The following is a 23,395-nucleotide window of genomic DNA, read 5'->3' as shown; positions in this document are numbered from 1 at the left end:
TTCAGTTTAGGAATAAGTGTGTGGGTGTGTGGTAAGGACTTCTGGGAAGACTTTTTTGCACTTTCTAGAATTAAACGTTATGACTGTGGCTTCCTTCCTTTGAATTCTACCAGCCTGGATCAAATACCAGAGTAGGGGTAGTGGGCAAGGATCATTTCTTGGAAAATGGGCCAGAAGTGTTGTACTTTTTCAGATCTTTTTTCAGACATTTCACTTTAATACAAGAAACATGTACGGAACAAGTGCAAAGCCCGGTGCTCATCAGTTTAGTCACTCAGTCATGTCAGACTCTTTGCGACCCCATGGACTGCAGCACGCCAGGCCTCCCTGTCCATCACCAACTCCCGGAGTTTACTCAAACTCATGTCCTTTGAGTCAGTGATGCCATCCAACCTTCTCATCCTCTGTAGTCCCCTTCTTCTCCGGCCTTCAATCTTTCCCAGAATCAGGGTTTTTTCAAATGAGTCAGTTCTTCGCATCAGGTGGCCCAAGTATTGGAGTTTCAGCTTCAGCATCAGTCCTTCCAATGAGTATTCAGGACTGATTCCCTTAAGGATGGACTGGTCGGATCTCCTTGCTGTCCAAGGGACTCTCAAGAGTCTTCTCCAACACCATAGTTCAAAAGCATCGATTTTTCGGTGCTCAGCTTTCTTTATAGTCCAACTCTCACATCTATACATGACTACTGGAAAAACCATCGGTGCTCGTCATTCATGTTTAATTCGTCCCCTCTTTCACTCACAGTCAAATCCAATCTCCGCTGCATCTTTCCCGGTGTCACTTCAGGATGAGGGGTGGGCCCTTTAAGGCCCTGGAAAGGGTTTCGGTGTCGGTTTTTGGCGAGGAAGCCACGCCCCATCGCGTGTGCGTAGTCTCAGCGGGGCGGGGCCGGCGTCTCTCTGCTGTCGTCACTTCCGTTTCTCTGTCAGTCGCTAGTGAGAGAGCAGGAGGCATTTCGGCTACTGGAGCGGAGCGTGAGTGCACGGGACCCCGCCCCCACCCCTACCCGTCGAAGCACCGCTCAGCCGACCCCTACCTTCCCAGCTGGGCCGCTATCCGCCTGACGCCCGGGTTCCTTGTCGGCCAGGGCCGCAGGAAATGGCGGCGCTGCCTGATCGCCCCCTTCCCTTCCGCGGCCTTCCCGGACCCCCTCCTCCGTCCCCGACTACGAGCCCCACACGTTTCAGGCCCCTTGGCGCCTGAAGCTGGCTCCCGGGAACGGCCCCTGGGTAGCGCGTGAGGCGATCTCGGGCGGCGGGTGCGGCCGGGCGGGGCCGAGGAGCCACGGGAAGGGGCCCGGGGCGCCCCCGGGACAATGCAGCAGCGGCCCGGTCCCGGGCGGGGGCGCGTGCGGGGCCTGCGTCTCTGGGGTCCTCATCCTCTCCCCGGAGCAGGGACGCTCTAGGGGCGGGAGGGAGCGGACCGGGTCGGAGGAGGCCGGGGGTGCGGCGGGGGAGTCCGGGGGTGGAGGAGTGAATGGCTGGTGTGTTGGGGGGCAGTGAGCTCTTCGAGGGAAGAAAATGGCGCTTGGTGCAAGTCCCTCCTCTTCCCACTCGGTCTCCTCTGCATTTCGCCGCCTCCTACGCCCCCTCCGACCAACCTGTCTCCCACCGCCCCAGCCATCGCCAGTCCCGGGGTTCGGGCGGCTTGCTGGCATCCCGGGACCCGCTTCCCCCGTTTGGGTGCTTACCACCCTCGTGTTGTACCGAATTCTAGTGCCCTTTAGTTCTCGTTTATCTTTACCTCTTATTTTCTAATCCTTCTTCACCCAGGCCTTTATCAAAGATCGATTTCCTTTTTTTTTTTTTTTAAGCTGTTTTTGTTATTTCTGTATATTCCGCACGAGCGCTTTCAGTATTACTTTGCCTGAATTAGGAGCCACGCCGTCCCCACTCCCCGCTCCCGAACAGTAAAGGCTCATTAAGTAAAAGTGAAAATATATTTTGTTAGTAGTTCAAAGAATAGTTTAGTTACCACTACCTGGTTTTCATGACGGAGGGACTTATTTGGGTTAAACACAAGGCGGTTCTTTGAAATGATCTTAGCCACCCCAGGCACCTTTAATGAGCAGATGGTGTAGTTATGCTTGACCGTTTCAAAGTAAAAAATAGGTTATGTTCAATTTAATTACCTTAAAAAAAAGCTTCTTGGCATTATTAGCAGCTAGCATACAGAAACAACTACATTGATTTTGGAGATGAGGCTGTAAAGTGGAGCAGTAACTGGGTTAATGTATAAACTGTGGTTGTAAACGTTGCTGGCTCCCCTCTGAATTTACTCTTCTTGTTGTCAAGAAATTGCCAGTTAAAATCAACATGGCTGGGTGGCATGGTTTGAGCTTTTTGAATTTAGTGGCTAGAGTAGGGATGGCCCAATTTCTTTTACCTTGACCTCCTCTTGTGAGACACATTGAATGCCATTGCTATGCAAGTTTAGTCCAAAGCTGAATTATTTATAGTTGTTTGAAGTCTTTTTTTTTTCTCATGTATTCAGCAAACATTTACAGTGTCTGTTGTGTACATTGGGCCCTTGAGGGCATATAGAAATTAATAGGGCTCAGTCTCTTCTGAATTGGAGGTGTCGGGAGCAAAAGATACTTGCTATGAAAATATATGGAGTTTTACCACTTGGTATTACAAGTGCTTTGAAAAGAGGTAGAGCATGAAATTCCTTGAAATTTGGGAAACATAGAGGCACAAGACTCTGCTTTAGGTTCAAGCACTCTGTAAACTCCACAGGGAAGACACTAGCCTATGTACCTCTGTCTGGGGGGATATCCAAAATCTAGGGAACTAGGCTCATAGTAGGAATTGGAGGAAAGGATTTACCCCTCCCATAAGCAGGTTCTTCAAATTTTAGTTATATTTCAGAGTAGAAAATCAGTGTGAAATGTAAGTGAATGTTAATTATGTATAACTTTGAATCAGAACTTGCTCGTTTGATTGGTCAAAACGAAAAAATTAACCTATACAGAACATGAAAAGTATGATTATAATGGTAAAACTAATTAGATACAGACAGCTATATAGTACAGTTGTCCACCATGCTATGTGTACATTGGGATTAATTCCTGCAATGAATAATTGTATTGATAGGAAATATAAAGCAATACTGAGAATTGTTCATATTTCTTCCTGGTTTGACAATGATTGCTGTCAGCTGTCTCTTTGCAATTTACTCTATCTGTAAACATCTAACTCCTATCCATAAGCATCTAACCCTGCTAAAATGAAGTATAAAAAGACCCACTGACTTTGAGAAAGAAAGAGATGTAGGAGTATGAGATGTGTATGACATTTAGTTCCTTGCTGGGTTTAGAACTCTTCCCTCTGCATGTTATTTTCAACATGGAAGAGCTTTAGATTAGAGCATAACTTCTATAGCATGTGCTCAGTGTAACAACTCCAGTGCCACACAATGGTGGAATGAACTGTGGAACTTCTTGACTCTTTGGGGGAGAGTTAAGTTGAAGGTAATGAAAAAGTTTATGAATTATTTACATAATGTATTTTTCTTTCAGAATGCCTAAGTCAAAGGAACTTGTTTCTTCAAGCTCTTCTGGTAGCGATTCTGACAGTGAAGTTGACAAAAAGGTGACTATTACTACACCAGGTTGTTTTTGTGGTACTTAATTCAGCAGTATTGGTTCTGAAGGACAGCAAACCTTAAAATGAGAGCCTGGATGGATGTTTCTGAAAGTGCAGGTGGCCCCTGACCCACTTGACTGAAATGCCTAGATACTTGTGGTATACATGCAGGCCACGCCCTGAAGTCAGACTTGAGCAAGTTTTCTGACTTCAAAGTTTCCTGTTGGGGCTTTTTAGGAGCCTTACAACCACTACCTTAGACCCCGGGGGAATAGCACTAAGTTTAGGCCAAAGCCACTATTAGCTATTGCTTAGTAGGCTTCTTCAACTGTAGGTATTCTTTATAGTGCTTGTGCATTCTAAGTCATGTCTGCCTCTCTGCAACCCCATGGACTGTAGCCCACCAGGCTCCTCTGTCCGTGGGATTTCTAAGCAAAAATACCGGAGTGGGTTGCCATTTCCTCCTCCAGGGGATCTTCTCTACCCTGGAATCAAACTTGAGTCTCCTGCATTCGCAGGCAGATTTTCTACCTGCATTAGCAGACAGATTTTCTACCTGGGAAGCCCATTCTGTATAGTAGTTGAGCCATATTATATGAACTTTTTGAAAACAGGTATCGGTTTGATAGTCTTCTTAGCCTTGTTTATCCAGCCTCTGAAGATTACGTAAAATTTGGCTTGGTACATTTTAAATTAGAATGTTATTTACTCTGATCCTCTCCTTTTAGTTAAATCAGCACTCAGCAAAGCTAGCATGAAATTACCCATTTTGATAGAAAAGAGTTTTTCTGCATTAGATGATAATTGTGCTGTAAGCCTAACTGTGCATTCTGCTTAACTGAGCATCTCACACTGTAGTGAGGGCTTCTTCCACACAGAACTGTCCTTTATCTCCTAGTAGCTTACATAATTGTGTTCTGAGCTCAGTTAATAGTATTAGTTAAAAGAGAGCTTCTATGAGAATCTTGAAATACATATCATAATTTCGCTTGGAAGATTGAAAAAAGCTTCAAAGAGCATGCATAGCTATATTTGAGAAGGAAATGTCTTTTAGTTTTTAATTTGCACACAGTATATCATTTGAACACATTGATTTAAAGATTCTTTACTGAGCTTTTACGTGCAGGGAATGCACCAGTCTACAGGGGCTATACAGAACTGATAAAAAGAGTAATTGCTTAGTGAGCTAATTTTTGCTATTTATCCCAAATAGTACCATTAATCGTGCAAGTACTTCCATTAGATGAATCCACTCTTTAAGTTTGTGTACATAAATATATCCATTTTATTTTGCCTAGTATCATATAATTTGGTAAAACAGTAATAATTTATACCTTCCACTAAGGAACTAAGGAGCTTCCCTGATAGCTCAGTTGGTAAAGAATCTGCCTGCAGTGCAGGAGACCCCTGCATTCCCTGGGTCAGGAAAATCCACCTGAGTCGGGAAGCTCCACCAGCCTGCAAAGGGATAGGCTACCCACTCCAGTGTTGGGTTTAGGGAACCAGGGGGTGGCTCAGCTGGTAAAGAATCTTCCCGCAATGCTGGAGACCTGGGTTCAATCCCTGGGTTGGGAAGATCCCCTGGAGAAGGGAACAGCTACCCACTCCAGTATTCTGGCCTGGAGAATTCCACGAACTGTATAGTCCATGGGGTCCCAAAGAGTTGGCCACTTTCACTTCACTTCACTTCAAGGAACATGACTGCCCTCTACTGTTTGAATTGGGAACTCTACCGATTTTCATGGACTGTTGGCTCTTTTTGAGAATGCTGCTGCTGCTAAGTCGCTTCAGTCGTGTCCGACTCTGTGCGACCCCATAGACGGCAGCCCACCAGGCTCCCCTGTCTCTGGGATTCTCCAGGCAAGAACACTGGAGTGGGTTGCCATTTCCTTCTCCAATGCATCAAAATGAAAAGTGAAAGTTAAGTCGCTCAGTCGTGTCTGACTCTTCGTGACCCCATGGACAGCAGCCTACCAGGCTCCTCCGTCCATGGGATTTTCCAGGCAAGATAATGAGTCTATCAGATCAGATCAGATCGGTTGCTCAGTCGTGTCCGACTCTTTGCGACCCCATGAAGCGCAGCACGCCAGGCCTCCCTGTCCTTTACCAACTCCCGGAGTTCACTCAGACTCACATCCATCGAGTCAGTGATCCCATCCAGCCATCTCATCCTCTGTCGTCCCCTTCTCCTCCTGCCCCCAATCCCTCCCAGCATCAGAGTCTTTTCCAATGAGTCAACTCTTTGCATGAGGTGGCCAAAGTACTGGAGTTTCAGCTTTAGCATCATTCCTTCCAAAGAAATCCCAGGGCTGATCTCCTTCAGAATGGACTGGTTGGATCTCCTTGCAGTCCAAGGGACTCTCAAGAGGCTTCTCCAACACCACAGTTCAAAAGCATCAATTCTTCGGCTCTCAGCCTTTTTCACAGTCCAACTCTCACATCCATACATGACCACAGGAAAAACCGTAGCCTTGACTAGACGAACCTTTGTTGGCAAAGTAATGTCTCTGCTTTTGAACATGAAAAGCTTGTTATATAGACTCATTTTTTTTTTTTTAATAATGAGTCTATATAAAAAGCTTTTACAGTAATGCTGCTTTTAAAACCTTTTGATTTTGAATGCTGGTCTAACACATTGCTGTCTAAAGTGATTTTTTTGTGATGAGGAAGTTTTGTGATGAGTTGTTGACCCCTGGTCTCCAGTACAAAATAGCTTTCTTAGCTTTCCCTACTCAAACTCCCTGAACCAATTTAAGTCCCTTTTGGTTTTCTCATCCTTTTTTTTTTTTTTAGGTATTTTATATATTTGGCTGCAGTGGGTCTTAGTTGTGGCACTTGGGATTTTCTGTCTTCCTGCGACATGCAGAATTTTTTCTTCTTCTTTTTTTTAGTTATGGCATGTGGGATGGATCTAGTTCCCTGACCAGGGATTGAACCCTGGCCCCCTGCAGTGGGATCACAGAGTCTTAACCACTAAACCGTCAGGGAAGTCCCAGTCCCTTTTGGAATAGGCAGGCATAAATAATCATAAATTGGTTGTTGTCTTTCTAATTAGTATGTTTTTCTTTGTAAAAAATAACTAATAGACTTGTGGTTTCCAAAAGTTTTAAGTGCATTTAAAAGCAACAGTAGCCCCCCTCAGTCTTTTTTTCCTCACAGAGAAATTTTATGTGGGATCCCAATCTATAATATAACTGTTGGTCTGGTGAATACCACTCTAATGCCTGAAGTATCTTGGTTTTCCAAGAAGCCCAAAAGTTTGAAAACATTGTACTAGATAACAGTGGTATGTTAGTTGCATAGTTCTGTTGTCAGGGAAAACTTAAAACTTGCCTGTGTATATATTTATGATTTTTTATTAAGGTAATCTTTTGATCCTCTAAGTCTTAAAAAGTAATGCAATCTTCTGAAGCTGAGATACATTTTGTTCTTATGCGAATTTTAACCATGTTTTTGTTTTTCTTTCAAGCTAAAGAGGAAAAAGCAAGTTGCTCCAGAAAAACCTGTAAAGAAGCAAAAAACTGGTGAAACTTCCAGAGCGCTGTCATCCTCCAAGCAGAGCAGCAGCAGCAGAGATGATAACATGTTTCAGGTAAAACTGGTATTTCCTTAATCCAGAAGAAGTGTTACCCAACTTGATCTGAAGAATATGAAAAGTACCTCATCTGATAATGCCTACTAATCTCTTCTGTATATTATTCTCTTGACTAAGGATAGTCCTTGAAATATAAGAAGAAGTTGGTAGAAATGAAAGCAATTTATATGATGCTAGATTTTTGTTACGATCTAGAGTTCTGTGGTTTTTCTGTATTTAAAACACAGGGAGTTTAAAAGTTAGAGGAATCAAAAAAATAAAGATTGAAAACTGCACATTTATAGAGCACATTGGAGGAGGTAGGTCTAGCATTGGGCTGTGCAGTGTGGATAGGACATTACTAGAGGGGAGACTGCAATATGACCTGCCTAATTTTGGCTTGATAACAGAAAAGGTAAATGAGAAAATGAGCCTTCTGTTTATATATTGGGTGGGGTGGGGGGTTAGAAATAAGGTTGAGTAGTGAGGGAAATGCATTAGAGGGCTTTGATGAAATTACTGATACAGCTTTTTCCCTTGGGTTTCTTATCTTGTTTTAGGGAGACTTGTTATTGGCATCGTGGTACAAGAAGGATTTATGGGAGAGGCAGTGATGATAAATTGATGTGAGGTGATAAGGGCTTAGATGGTTTTCCTGGCAGATGGAATAGTGATGATTAAGAGAGCTAGTGAGGAAGAGTGGACTGCAAGAATGAAGCAATCAGTGAAGACTGGTTTCAAATTTGAGATAGTAGAGATGGTTTCACTGACAAATGGCAAAGGTGGTTAAGTTTGGCCTTTGGGACCTGACTATAAGTGTGGTAAAGTGTCTTTCCTTCACCACCTGGAGCATTTAGTTGGGAAATGTTCATGTGGGAAACATTAGTACGGTTGACTGAAGCCTTCCACTGAAGTAAGCATAAACCAGAGGGGGAAGAGGAGGGGACTGAGTACGTGTCTTGTGATAACTTAGGATGGAAGGAAAAAGAGGATATAGGTAAGAGAAGGTGAAGGAAAGTAAGAAGAGTGTGGTAATGGGAGCAAGAAAAAAGTAAGTGTTTTGTGGGAACATAAAAAAGATAAGACGTTAGTATTAGTTGAAGCCAGAAGGTTGGACAAGATGAGAATGCAAACATGTTTTTATTAGAAAGCGAGGCGCTTGTGTGTGTGTGCACTCTTTTGAAAAGTTAGTGATGTCCTTGAAAGACAGAGTACCAGGTTTAAGGTGAGAATGGGAAACTAGAAATTGGATGTTTTTATTCAGTTTTGCCTTGTTATATGTCTGGATTAAGAAATAAGACACATGATAACTGTACTTAACACTGTATTGAATATTTGAACTGTACTAAGTGGATTTTCACTCCAGTACTCTTGCCTGGAAAATCCCATGCACGGAGGAGCCTGGTGGGCTGCAGTCCACGGGGTCGCTAAGAGTCGGACACGACTGAGCATCTTCACTTTCACTTTTTACTTTCATGCATCGGAGAAGGAAATGGCAACCCACTCCAGCGTTCTTGCCTGCAGAATCCCAGGGACGGGGGAGCCTGGTGGGCTGCTGTCTATGGGGTTGCACAGAGTCAGACACGACTGAAGCGACTTAGCAGCAGCAGCAAGTGGATTTTCAGATGTACCAGTCATGCAAAAAATGGTAATGTGTTAGCCTGAATATACTAGTAGTTTTTTCACTCTGAGTGTCTGAATATTGAATCAAATTGTACATTTTAAATACATACATTTTAAAATTAAAAATTATGTAAAAAAATGACAAAGTGCAGATTATTTACTTATGGGCTTTAGTCTTCTGACTTTTGTATATTTTAGAGGTACTAGCAGTAGACTAATTTGATAGAGAACGTAAATTGCTGTTTGTAAGGAAGAATTATGAAAGGGCCCTCATTTATTTGAGTAGATAATATGATTAAAACTATGATAAGGGCTAAGAAGTTAAAAGTGCAGATGATTATGAGTGAGAAAATGCTCAGAATCTTTCCTGAGGAAGTGACATTTGAAGCTTACGACATAAAGGAGCAGCCAGCTGTGCCAAGTGTGGGGGAGAGGAAAGCATTTTCAAAGTAGAGGGCATTGTGCAGATGCCTTGAAGTGGGAAGGAGCTTGGATTGTGCAGGAAGGTTGGCTGAGAGTGTAGGTAGGAGGTCTAGTTGGTAAAGAAGGTGAAGGGTCAGCTCTTGCAGGGCTTTCCTACTGGGAGGCTGTTTTTAGGAGTTGAACTTTCTCCTAAGTGCACTGGAAAGCTATTTTAAGGGGCAGAATGAAATGTAAAATCTATAAGAGAGTATCACTTCCTTTCATAGCCGTTCCTCCTGTGTGGAATGAAGGACTACTTTGGAATATTTCAACTTAATGTTTATACTAAAGATACAGACTTCTTTCAAGTATTTACTTGGCAACTATCTTGGGCTTTTCTCTGATCAGTTCTGTTAGCTATATGCCTACTTGTACTTGGATAATAATAGAGCCTCTGTAGCCTCTTAGTGGATTTTATCTTGTGTACCTTACCCTTGTTTGTACAGATAAACTAGTACCCACGTTTAAAGATTTTATTCTATTAGAGCAGGCTGGGGAAACTAGTTCTTTTATTATGGGGAGGTTATCTCACCAAAAAAAAGTGAGTTCACTTCTTAAACCTTTATTTGAAAGGGCCTGGTGGCTCAGAGGTTAAAGCATCTGCCTGCAATGCAGGAAACCTGGGTTCGATCCCTGGGTCGGGAGGATCCCCTGGAGAAGGAAATGGCAACCCTCTCCAGTATTCTTGCCTGGAGAATCCCATGGATGGAGGAGCCTGGTAGGCTGCAGTCCATGGGGTCGCTAGAGTCGGACACGGCTGAGCGACTTCACTTTCACTTTTCACTTTCATGCATTGGAGAAGGAAATGGCAACCCACTCCAGTGTTCTTGCCTGGAGAATCCCAGGGACAGGGGTCGCAAAGAGTCGGACACGACCGAGCTACTTCACTTCACTTCAAGCCTGAAAGGCTATTTATAGACTCCTCATTCTTTTGAAAGTGCCTCTGGGAGGGACATAGGCCTTACTTTCAGAGTGACTTTTCAAGATCTAGTCTGTGAAGGTAGTCTGTGTAGGCATTCTAAGAATTGTTATTGTTCAGTTGCTAGGTCGAGTCTGATTCTTTGTGACCCCGTGGAATGCATCACACCAGGTTTCCCTGTCCTCTCATCTGTCTCCTGGAGCTTGTTCAGACTCAATGTCCATTGAGTTGATGCCATCTAACCATCTCATCCTCTGTTGTCCCCTTCTCCTCCTGCCCTCAAGTTTTCCCAGCATCAGGGTCCTTTCCAATGAGTTGACTCTTTCATCAGATGGCAAAGTATTAGAGCTTCAGCTTCAGTCCTTCCAGTGAATATTCAGGGTTGATTTCCTTTAGGATTGATTGATTGAAGAGGTAATACATTTAATTTCATTGCCATTAGAGCTTTTTCCTTGAAGTGGTATGTTTGGTGGTTAATACTGACTTTTAATTTGAATCCAAAGCACATTAGAGTGAGTACATTGGTTATATAAAATGAGGACTTTATTAGTAATAATGGTTTGATAATTTATTAGAAAGGTGCAGGATGGGGTTTTTAAAAGGAAAATCAGTTACTCTCGTATTTTGTAAATTCGTAATAAGTTTTATTTAATTTTAAAAATAGTACTGTATGTTTTCTATATTTTTCATTTACCAAGAAAATGCCGAGAAAATAGCTTCCAAAGTGGAACTTTGTTAGAGATTGCTAGAATCTTCAAGGATCTGGGTTATCAGGTACACTTTACCAAAGACAAATCTAAAATCTAAATTAAAATTGTTTGGAGTAGCCATCAGATCAGATCAGTTGCTCAGTTGTGTCCGACTCTTTGCGACCCCATGAATCGAAGCACGCCAGGCCTCCCTGTCCATCACCAACTCCCGGAGTTCACTCAGACTCACGTCCATCGAGTCAGTGATGCCATCCAGCCATCTCATCCTCTGTCATCCCCTTCTCCTCTTGCCCCCAATCCCTCCCAGCATCAGTCTTTTCCAATGAGTCAACTCTTTGCATGAGGTGGCCAAAGTACTGGAGTTTCAGCTTTAGCATCATTCCTTCCAAAGAAAGGAATGATCTCCTTTAGAATGGACTAGTTGGATCTCCTTGCAGTCCAAGGGACTCTCAAGAGTCTTCTCCAACACCACAGTTTAAAAGCATCAATTCTTCGGTGCTCAGCGTTCTTCACAGTCCAACTCTCACATCCATACATGACCACAGGAAAAACCATAGCCTTGACTAGACGAACCTTTGTTGGCAAAGTAACGTCTCTGCTTTTGAATATGCTATCTAGGTTGGTCATAACTTTCCTTCCAAGGAGTAAGCGTCTTTTAATTTCATGGCTGCAGTCACCATTTGCAATGATTTTGGAGCCCAGAATAATAAAGTCTGACACTGTTTCCACTGTTTCCCCATCTATTTCCCATGAAGTGATGAGACCAGATGCCATGATCTTCGTTTTCTGAATGTTGAGCTTTAAGCCAACTTTTTCACTCTCCACTTTCACCTTCATCCAGAGGCTTTTTAGTTCCTCTTCACTTTCTGCCATAAGGGTGGTGTCATCTGCATATCTGAGGTTATTGATATTTCTCCCTGCAATCTTGATTCCAGCTTGGGTTTCTTCCAGTCCAGCGTTTCTCATGATGTACTCTGCATATAAGTTAAATAAGCAGGGTGACAATATACAGCCTTGACAAACTCCTTTTCCTATTTGGAACCCGTCGGTTGTTCAATGTCCAGTTCTAACTGTTGCTTCCTGACCTGCATACAAATTTCTCAAGAGGCAGATCAGGTGGTCTGGTATTCCCATCTCTTGAAGAATTTTCCACAGTTTATTGTGATCCACACAGTCAAAGGCTTTGGCTTAGTCAATAAAGCAGAAATAGATGTTTTTCTGGAACTCCCTTGATTTTTCCATGATCCAGCAGATGTTGGCAATTTGATCTCTGGTTCCTCTGCCTTTTCTAAAACCAGCTTGAACATCAGGAAGTTCACGGTTCACATATTGCTGAAGCCTGGCCTGGAGAATTTTAAGCATTAGCCATAAGACAAGATTAAAAAAAAAATACTACTCATTTTTTGAGAATAGGTCACTAATTAGAAATAGGTCACTAATAGAATAGGTCTGCTCATTAGAAAACTAGTAGAATTAGTTTTCTCTGTGTGTAGTGTGAGGTAGTTGTTGAGACTCATTTTTCACCCCTGTACAGATAATCTAGTTGTTCTATTACCGTTTGTTGAAAAGACTGTTCTTTTCCTGTTGACTCACCTTGGATATTTATAAAGAAAATCAGTAAATATATAAAATACCTATTTCTAAACTCTGTTGTATTCCATTGATCTATATGCCTGTCTTCAGTACCACACTGTCTTAATTACTGTACTTTTATGGTGAATTTTGCAGTCAGGTAGTGTAAGTCCTTTAACATTGTTCTTGTTTTTCACCTTCAGAATTATTATTAGCAAACAATAATAGCAAAATTATTATTTTTGCTATTCTGTGTATTTTGTATTTACATACACATTTTATAATCAGTTTGTCAGTTTTTATCAAAAAGTCTACTGGGATTTTGATTAGAATTGGGGAAGCTGAAGAACAGTTTGGAAAAAATCTACAACTTGATCATATTGGTATCTTTCTCCATTAATTTAGATCTTTTTGAATTTCTGTTTTGTAATTTTTCTGGTATATCTTCTGTCAAATTTATTCCAAAGCATTTTGTGTGTTTTGATTCTATCTCACATGTATTGTTTCCTAACATTTTCTAGTCATTCGTTGCTAAAAATATATGTATTACATAATATATGTAAATGATAACATTCTGTATTTTATAAATGTTAAGTATATATTTTTTAATGATGTGTTAGAATTTTCTCTGTTGATGATTTTGTTTGCTTTTATATCATCCATTTCTTTTTCTTACTTTATTGCTATTATTTCCAGAACAGTATTGAAAAGAAATGGTAAGAGCAGACACCTTTGTTTATTCCTGATGTCAGGGGCAAGGTGTTCTCTCTTTTCCTGTAATGTCTATCACTTAAGCTCTGGAATGAAAGTGTGCACTGTGGATTTGCTGCTTTGGACTGGGAGAATGAAAAGTTACAGAATAAACACAGTGCAGATTTCTGTAGGGTCCATCTTTATTTGGAGATTTGTGTTAAAGTAGACGCTGGATTTATTAAGGGAGAGTATACAAAATGCACAGTAAGTTTTGGTTACAGTAAGTTTCAGATTTTGGTGGAGCAGTGTCATTCTGTGTCATCAGGCTTTCTTTTCCTTTTCACCCGCACAGTTCTTTGGTGCTGGTGTTCTCTGAAGCATTTTTGCCAAATTTTAGTATCAGTTTATTAATCTATACTTTTTCCCTACTTTAAATAATTTATTTATTACAATCACAAGTTATTTGAAAAATGTTTAGGGACTTCAAATTGTAAAATCATAAAGGTTTAAATATGTGATGGTCAGCCATGTTTGGGAGGAAGAAAATACCTCTTTAAGTTCATCTTTGGGCTTCCCTGGTGGCTCAGAGGTTAAAGCATCTGCCTCCAATGCGGGAGACCTGGGATTCCTGGGTCGGGAAGATCCCCTGGAGAAGGAAATGGCAACCCACTCCAGTATTCTTGCCTGGAGAATCCCATGGACCGAGAAGCCTGGTAGGCTACGTCCATGGGGTCACAAAGAGTCGGACAGGACTGAGCGACTTCACTTTCACTTTCACTTTGGCAAACAAAAAAGGATTATGCACATCACTGAAATTGTGGATGAGGAAGCTTATGAGAAGTTTCCAGGGATCGAGGTAGAAGTTAGCGTAGCTAGCCAACAGTGTGTAGTGTGAACTGTATTGTACCATGCTGTTTACATAAAATAACGGAGTATTATTATTATTAATTTAAGACTGTAAAATGCCACTCATATACTTACATTGTCTCTTTTTAAAAGTAGATTGCTTTTGGTCTTGATCTTTAACTTTTTTTCCTAGTGAGATTTTAAAGTTGTAACCGTTTTCTACATCAGATTTCTCAGTAATATAAGGAAGATTTGCAGCAAAGGTGGTGTTATTCTCCTTTGTTTTTCTTTCTTTTTTGGTTCTTATTCCAAAGACCTATATAAAGGCTTCAGAACTATCTTACTGGCATTTCAAGTCCTTTTCAGTATTCGCTCCATCTATTCAGCCTATCCTTGAATCTCATCAGTATTGTATTTTCTCCTTTCCTTTGTCTATTTCATCACTTTTTCCCTAATTAATGGCTTGTAGTTTTTCAAGGTCAGATTCCACCACTTGCAGTCTCTTCTACTGCTCAAGCCCACACTGAATGCAGAGTTGACTTACCCAATCAGTATTAATTTTGGAGGTTTTTAGTGTATTTTAATTATATCTATTCATCTGTCACATGGGTTTACCACAAAACCAGAATGAAATGATGTTCACTTCAGTGCTATAGGTACCTAAGATGACTTTACATTTAAGTCAATTCGTTGAAGTCAGTATTATAAATCACTATTGAGAGTTTCACTGTGATAATTATTTTGGTCTTATTTCATTCATCCATTAAAACAGTTTGTTGGGAACCCAATATGACAGGCAGTAGGGATACAAAGAAGACTAAAAAATAAGCCATTAATACTGACAATAAGATCACTGGTAACTTTAGAAAGGGAAGACAGAACATGTTTGGAAATGGTAGATGTGAAACCAATGGAAAGGGAAAGAATGTACAATACAGTGCAGATTTGAACTGCCTGGGTCCAGTTATACATGGATAGTTTTCAATACTAAATACTTCATGGTTTGTGGTTGGTTTAATCCTCAGATATGGAGGGCCTGACTATAATTTATGCTTGGATTAACCCCCCTGCGTTGTTTCAAGAGTCAACTATATATGCAAGAAATGGGATACAAAAGGTATAGAACTTATGAATTCATGATGTGGGTAAGAGATTTAAGGCATTTAACCATACTCAATGGACTGTATTTTCTCCACAAAGCATGAGACATACCCTGAAAGTAGGGGTCACACCAACAGGACAAGAAACTTATTTGAGAATGAAAAACTAAAGCAAAATGAATAAGATCTGAGATAAGAAAAAGCAGCTTGAGAGGATCATAGGCAAGATGAAAGCCGTAAGTGTGTACTTGTGTTAGCACAATCCCAATAAAAGGGATTAATAATGAAGGGAGCCAGGTTTGTAAGGAAAGGAACTTTTTGATGTGTCTTAGGCACAAAATCATTGCTAGTATTTTATTTAAGTTAGTAAGATTGAAGAGTAGGTTTAAAATGGGTAAGAGGTAGGTAGAGATAGTAGAAGTTTTGATTAGAAAGTGTAATTTCTTAGCTTAAGTGCTAGACAGTACATTACAGCAGCATAAGATACGTTTGAAGGTGCTTGTAGACGCTGTGGAGTAAAAGCTTTTCCTTCCCTGTGCCATTTGTAGTTAAGCAGCAATAGAAGATTTTTGAAAAATAGTTTTCTATGAAAAGTTCTAAGTTCTCAGTTTGAGACTGTAAGCAGAGTGTATTAAAATGTCATTTGAAATGAATGTCTAAAAGAAAAAGCTCTCTTGTTCCCATTGACTGGAACTCTGGATTCTTACATTTAGAATGGTTGCTAAACCAGTGTAGCTGGCTGAGTCTGTGGATTCCTACGGTTGTAGTTTGTACTAGATTTTGCTTTCTCATGATTTTTATTGTAAAAAAAATACTTAACATAAAACTTAACCATCTTCCCCATTTTTAAGCATACAGTAATGTTAAATATTTTCACATTTGTTGTGAAACAGATTTCCAGAGCTTTTCATCTTGTAAAACTATTACATAACAACTCCTCCTTTCTCCCTATCCCTGCTGCTAAGTCGCTTCAGTTGTGTCCGACTCTGTGCGACCCCATAGACGGCAGCCCACCAGGCTCCCCTGTCTATGGGATTCTCCAGGCAAGAACACTGGAGTGGGTTGCTGCCGGGGTCCTGCCCCGGTGGATTCAGGGAATTGGAAGGGGAGACGGCATCGGCAAAACAATAGCTTAATTGAGTATTAATTAGAAATATAAAGTGTGGTTAAATAGGGATAGCTCAGTGAGAAAATTCAGTGGAGAAAAGAGGCTGAATAACTTGGTTTATGTGGAAAACCAATAAAACTTCAAGACAAGAAGTTTGCACCACCCACGTAGGCCACAGGCGTCTTCCCGTTCTCCCGAGGGAGAGGAGACACTAAGGCCTCCCAGGTCAGACCTTAGACGCCCAGGCAAAATTAGTAGGCTTGGCGGGCCTCCGCGCTCCAGATGGAAATTCAGCCAGAAGGTGAAAGAAAGAATTACATGGGGAGACCAAGCTTCAGTGAGCAAGGCCCATAGCTTTATTTTCAACAGGGGCTTTTATACCATAAGTTGCACATAGAGGATAATAGGGGGTGTGAAATCATGCAACGTCATCAGTCTTTGATCCTTATCGAAACCAGGGTTTCTTTTCTGCAAACTTATCGTGTACAAATGGTTTAGGTGATTTACATCATCTTCTGGCCAGAAGGCCTGTTAACATTTTATGACTCTGACAAAGGTTTGTCAACCATAAGACTTATTTTCTCTAAGAGTAATTATTTTAAAGTTTGGCGCTGTCCTCCAAAGGTGTTAGATAAAGTTGCATTCCTATAGGGCAGAGGTGCAGTGGGTTTACAACAAAGGAAAGAATTTATTACCTTAAGGGTCTAAAGTTGCTAACACCAGGGCCACCTACTTATTTTTTCTACATACCAACTATATTAATTAATACACATTCAAGGATACAAAACGGGATGTGGAAACTGGGCAGCGAGCACTGGCTCATCGATGAAATCTTCTACTAGTTTTATTCTGACAGCTTCTAACTCTCTGAGAGGCTCTAAGCTATTTGAATATCTTAAGCTTCCCGTGCCTCTCGTGGTTGGGAGACTGTAAACAATCCTATGCATAGCTGTAGGAGTCCGGGTAAACTTGTCAGGCAAGTTAGAGAGTCATCTGAGGGGTTTGGATTTAAACACTCCTATTATGCCCAGGAACGTTATTAACTGGAGCTGTAAGTTAACTCTTTTTCAGAGACAGCGAGATGGTGGTGGGGGACAGCCCCCCGTAAAGTCAGAGGTGAGAGCACAAAGCAGTAAAGTAGGCAGACTCTGGTTTTGGGGGTAGATGCTCGAGAATATCCAGGGGGGACTCCTGAGGCTCTATCCTGCCTTTGTGTATGCCGAGCCTCCTTCCTCATGACCTTTGCCATGGGTGGAGTTCCTCATGCTGGCTCCCGGCCGGTTGCCATTTCCTTCTCCAATGCATGAAAGTGAAAAGTGAAAGTGAAGTCCCTCAGTCTTGTCCGACTCTCAGCGACCCCATGGACTGCCGCCTACCAGGCTCCTCCCTTCATGGGATTTTCCAGACAAGAGTACTGGAGTGGGTTGCCATTGCCTTCTCCCCTCCCAATCCCTAGCCCATGGTAACCACCATTCTACTTTCTATATGACCTGACTGCTCCAAGTAGCTCATATTAAGTGGAATCATCCAGTATGAAGCTTTTTGTGATGGGCTTATTTCACTTAGCATAAGATCTCAAGGTTCATGCATGTTATACCATGTGGCAGTATTTCCTTCTCTTTTGAAGCCAAGTAACTTGATTAATGTATGTCCCACATTTAATGTAAAAATGATTGGAAATGTGAGATGTACTTTGTTTCATCTTCTTAGAAAGATTTCTTTTTGAACAGTGATAGCTCCTTTGATGTAGTGTTGATATTGAGAACTGTAATTATTTTTGTGATTAAAAGTAGAGTGAGTGTGCAGCAAGTGAGAATATAAATATGGATATCATTGTTGAACAGCTGTTATATGTTTTTTTTTTTTTTCTATTGTAGATTGGGAAAATGAGGTATGTTAGTGTTCGGGACTTCAAAGGGAAAGTCTTAATTGATATCAGAGAATATTGGATGGATGCCGAAGGTGAAATGAAACCAGGAAGAAAAGGTAAGGTTTAATTTCCTAAATTTGGTCCTAATATTGGAATTATGTAAGCTTGAAATTGTTTGGACTTTATTTGAAGTTGAAATAATGTTGGCAGTGAATAGGTTGGCACTGAAAGATTCTCAAGTTGATTCTCTTTGTCTTCTATAGCCTTTTTGGACGTGACATTTAACTTACTTTATGAGATGTCTTAAATATAGCTGTTGAAATACCTCCTCCTCCCCCAGTAATACCCCTAATATCACTTCAGTTGGTTGCCACTTTACTGTTAATTTGAATGTATCTTTAAGAAGATTATCTCAGTTCCTAACTAGAGTGGGAACATTGGGAAAGTTTAGCATCAGGAATGGAAAATCCTGATTTACAGTGTTGACTTCTGATTCATTTCCAAAGGATATTCTAGGGTGATATCCTTTAACTACTTTGTCCTCCATTTGTGCTTCATCCAGTCCCAAGCATGACATCATCACAAAAGCACACTTTCTTTCACGAAATAGCAAGAGAACATTTATGTACCAATAGAAATCCTTATATTTGGCTAGTTAGCTGCTTTAGGTTGATCCTTAGCTAATGAAAAATGCCTCCTTATTTTTTTCTATTTTGCCTGCATGCCATTTTGAAAAGCACCATGTTTGCCTCATTGAATTTTGACTTTATTAAACTTAAAACCTTAGTGTTTTCACACCCTTTTCTTCTTCAGGCCACTTTTGGATTGATCATTCAAGTTGCCCCAATGTAGCCAATGGCAAATTTCTTGTTAGTGTAAACATTTACTAAAGTGATTGATTAATCCTTCCTCAGTGTCGTCCCAACACATTCTCCTCCCTCTTCTTAATTCCACAGCCTCCTAGCAGTTTTCTGAGAAATTTATTAATTCTTCCACTTCTAGTTTCTTTCTTTATATGTGTCAAGGAATAGAACACTAGAAGTTTAAAGTACAAAGTACTTTCTGTTCATACTTTTTATCTTAAATAGGAACAACATGTCATAAGCTAATTTTTAAAATGTTTGTCAGGTGATACGCTGAGATTTTATTCACATTGGCGAATTTTTCACAACAGCTATTTGCGTTATAAGCATCTTTTTACAGGTGAGGAAACTGAGGTTTAATGGAGTTAGTGACAGTGAGGCTGGTATTTGAACCTTGGCAGCATGACTCCAGAGTGCACTCTTAACCTAGTATGCGTGGTCTAAGAAGTTGTGTTTGGCCCATGTCTCAGGGACTTTTCCAGAGTGAAATGAGTGCTTCTGGAAGAAAGCACAAAGTCATTCACGCTGAATTCCTGTGGAAATTTTGAGCAAATGTTGGAAACAGCTGGTTGTAGAAATGGGGTGTCACAAACCAATATAATCTTGGCCATGTATGGCTAGCTTACAAACTAGCCAAAAAATGCTAGTTTGTAAGCGTTTGTGAGCCAAATCTTCAGATCATTATTTATTCTCACTGGGTGTAATAGGCATTATGTAGGATGTGGTGTTGAAAGTAAAACTGGATAGAAGGATGACCTACAAAGGTAATTGTGATGAATATGACAAATAAATGTAAGAGATTTGATTCTTGGTGTGCCATTGTGCCATTTGAAATGGCAGTTTTGATAAAACAGTATTTTAGTTGGAAGTAGAAAATCCTCAAGAAAGCTTAAGTAGATTTTTCAACTTTTGATTTTTAAACATTTTTTTAGGTATATCTTTAAATCCTGAACAATGGAGCCAGCTGAAGGAACAGATTTCTGACATTGATGATGCAGTAAGAAAACTGTAAAATCAGAGCCATATAAAACCTGTACTGTTCTAGTTGTTTTACTCTGTCTTTTTACATTGGCTTTTGTTTTCTAAACATTGTTTTCCAAGCTGTTGTATATTTGGATTGCAGAACAATTTGTAAGATGAATACTTTTTTTTAAATGTGCATTATTAAAAATGTTCTGAGTGAAGCTAATTGTCAGTTTTATTAAGGAGGATTGCTTTTGTGTCCACCACCTAGTGTAAAATAAAATCAAGTAATACAATCTTAACTGTTGTGGCCTTCTTTGATCAGAAGAGTTGGTACTGTTTAAGGCCAAAAATAACAGTTTATCTACCTTTTAGTTTTAGCTCAGCCTTTCCATTCAAAAGGGTTTGCTTTGCATTGAATATATCAACTTTTGACTTGTGAAATTCATAGTTGATCTGTTCTAATCAGATGTCTGGACTTGTTTAATTTTTTTTTTTCCCCCGACCTCAGTGATATTTCACTTTCCCCCTTTTTCTTCACTTCTGTTTCTTTCTAATAACTATCTTGTCATGTTCAATTTTCATTTTGCCTTTGCTCTTTCTCTTGAATATGTTGTGCTAATTTGGAAAGTCTGAAGCTGTCAAAATGTTTGTTATCTCAATAAGGTACTTATAAGTAAAATATATGAGAACTACAATCACTAATTCTACTGTATTAAGTATTAGGAGATATAGTTTGATAAACAACATGGCTTGTTTGAAAACTCCGAGCAAGTAAATGTATGTCATAACCTGTAGTATTCTGTGTAGTTATCTTATTGCTTAGTCTGCAGAAAATAATAACTTAGGTGTCTGATTTGCTTTCACTTATTATACATACTCACCATGGGATGATGTCTATAAAATCAGATATTGTTACATTAGACTAGGATTTAATAGAAATTATGAAAGCTTACTGGCCTAACATTTTATAACATTGAGTATGGATTATGGACAGCCTGAGATACCACTGAGCTTAACTGTCATAGTAAATGTCAGTTTTTAGGGGAAAGAGCATATTGAGCAAATATTTGTGATTTTTGGCCTTTGCTTCAGTAGACTTGGTTATTTTGCAGTTCATCTACTGGACAATGACATTCTAGACTTAATGTTAACTAAGTTTTAGCAGGTACTCTGAATTGATTTTCATTGAGCCATAATGATGAAGCAGAAATAGGCTGAGGCACAGATTTCAGGGGTTTTGTAGCAATAAGTAGGGCATGGTGTGCCTTAGAATGTAAAGGAACTGTAACAGATTAAGGGGGCAGTGAAGAGGAAGGAATTCTCTTCAGCCTAGACGATGACGTACTGATATTTTAATCTCATTGACAGGACATAGTTCTAGATAGAACAGTTAAAAAGAAAGGTTTAAAGACGTGAAAAATTGTTTCTGACATTTGGTAGCAAATTGCAAAAGGTTACTGCCATATCAGTGAGTTGCACTATAATACCAAGTTTGATTACTACGTCTAAAACATTTTATAGTAGAATTGTCAAGGACTTATTTCAAAAACCATCTGCCAGGCCACATGGAGTTACTAGTTTTTTTTATGGCAGCTATGTTTCTTTGACATTTTAAAGATATTTTTAGAAATGTTTTAAAGCAGTAACCCTAATATGTGCATTAATTGAGGAAATAAATCCTCCTTTCTGATATTTTAGCCTATATCACATAATAGGTACCAAAGTGTTCAGAATACGTATTTTAGACAAATCATACTTGTTTGAAAACTTCCCCGTCATTTGGGAACAGAGTAACTGAATTGGGTAGATTTGTAAATTCTTTATTATATATACAGAAAGGGTAGTTAGAACATATAACTCTGATTTTGGTATAAATGAAAAGGGAATAATGAGTAACTTTCCTAGATTTATGTGAAATTAGGAGGTATGTGCATTTTGAAACAATCTGCTAGTACAGAGATGGTGCTGAAATCTGTTACCTAGGCATTTTCTAGCTGTTTAACATTATCATTAACACTTTCACCTAAGGAGTGTTTCTCTGGCAGATTTTTGGTAAGGTTCTTGGTAAATTCATTTTGATATATTACTGAATATATAATATACAGAAATTATCAATCTTGTGTGTGTTTAGAAAGGGATGAGAACTGGGTTAAAAGAAGAGAAAATAACTTGTGCTGGAAAGAAAAGATAGGCTAATGTTTTCTGTTTCAACTTTACCTTCTTGGTAAAATTTCTTCCAGGAAGAAAGGATGGCATTTTGAGGCAATGGTTTCTTACCTAGTGATGCCAAAATTAATTGAATTCACGCCAGCCCTTGAATGTGTGCAGTGGTAGGGCCTCTCTAATGAATTTTTCTTCTATGTCTTTTTAAACTACAAGTAGCATCTGACCAATTTCCAGGGCTCTTGGCATTTTATTTAAAGAACAACCACTAGAAAAATACTCTTATAATTTTGTTCTTGTTTTGCTTCATAAATGCCTAAGAACTTCTTTTGAAAAAAGAATGCTCCTACCTCATTAGCCAGTCAAAATGCTGTGATGATCAGCCTATTCTGCATAACGTGTTTAGGAAGAAAGACAGGAAAAAAGGGTACATCCTGGCTTGGCTATTGAGGGGAAAAGTGAAAGAACTGAGTATTAACTATTATGTGTTCCTGATGGGGGTATATTAGAAGAGTACTATGAAATTCTGAAATTTAAAAGTGCTAATACTTGGGATGTCTCCTGAAATTATTTGCAGCTCACTTTTTATGGAAATTCAGAGAAACACTCAAAACACTTTTTGCTTTTTTTTCTTTTTTAAAGTGGTGTTTTTCTAGATAAACTCTAGTGGTAAACATTCACATGGTTAACAAATATGTAATCCTGTACTTGTGGAATACCTGTCTGCTTTGTTTGGTACATCTTCCATGGAGATGTCAATGAATATAATACTGCATCTGTGAATATTTTAAATGTTGAAATAAAAACAAGAAATGTGCCCTCTGTGTCATCCCAGTTTCACAGACCCGAAGGTGAATGGCTAAGTTATCTGTTGAATAGGTTTTGTTAACTAGGACACCTTTTCTGTGTGAATGCTTTGGAATGTGAATTAGCCTTTGAGTGTTAAATCTTCTAAGGACCTCTGGGACTGGGTGGTAAGGTCCTTTCTGTTTTCATTTACTTGACCCAAATGGAAAAATGAAAAATATTAAGGTGTACATGGCTTCTTTTACCTGTGTGAGTGCTTTGCGGTCTGATTATTCCTTATTATAATTAATTTATAAAGACTGTTTTTCCCTTCTTGATTAGTAGTTTTGCTTAGTTAAGATCTCTCATTGTTTAAATTTCCATTTAGAGAAACTTACACTGGGATAGAGAGATCCATGGAAGATTACTTATAACTCTTGAAGGTTCCACTTGATCAACTGTAAATTTTAATAAAACATTGACTCAAAAATCCAGTCAGGAAGAAAATAGTACTTGGAATCTACACAGTTAATCACTGACCTTGCAGTTTTGT

General features: G+C 39.8%; 1 protein-coding gene across 2 annotated transcripts; it reads left to right on the top strand.

Moving 5' to 3' along the window:
* Positions 1 to 867: 867 nt before the first annotated feature.
* SUB1 (SUB1 regulator of transcription) lies at positions 868 to 22,873 on the top strand. 2 transcript variants are annotated; one of them, XM_061393787.1, is made up of 5 exons: positions 868 to 974; positions 3,521 to 3,593; positions 7,057 to 7,179; positions 18,072 to 18,180; positions 19,860 to 22,873. In XM_061393787.1, the coding sequence occupies exons 2-5, from the start codon at positions 3,522 to 3,524 to the stop codon at positions 19,937 to 19,939; spliced, it is 384 nt and encodes a 127-aa protein (XP_061249771.1). In that variant the 5' UTR covers positions 868 to 974; position 3,521; the 3' UTR covers positions 19,940 to 22,873. The 2 variants fall into 2 exon arrangements, with proteins under 2 accessions (XP_061249771.1, XP_061249772.1); XM_061393788.1 differs by lacking the exon at positions 868 to 974 and adding an exon at positions 1,140 to 1,229.
* Positions 22,874 to 23,395: the final 522 nt, after the last annotated feature.

This window comes from Bos javanicus, chromosome 20 (genome assembly GCF_032452875.1).
Source record: "Bos javanicus breed banteng chromosome 20, ARS-OSU_banteng_1.0, whole genome shotgun sequence".
In the NCBI taxonomy this organism is placed as follows: Eukaryota; Metazoa; Chordata; class Mammalia; order Artiodactyla; family Bovidae; genus Bos; species Bos javanicus.
This window is presented reverse-complemented; position numbering and strand designations above follow the sequence as displayed.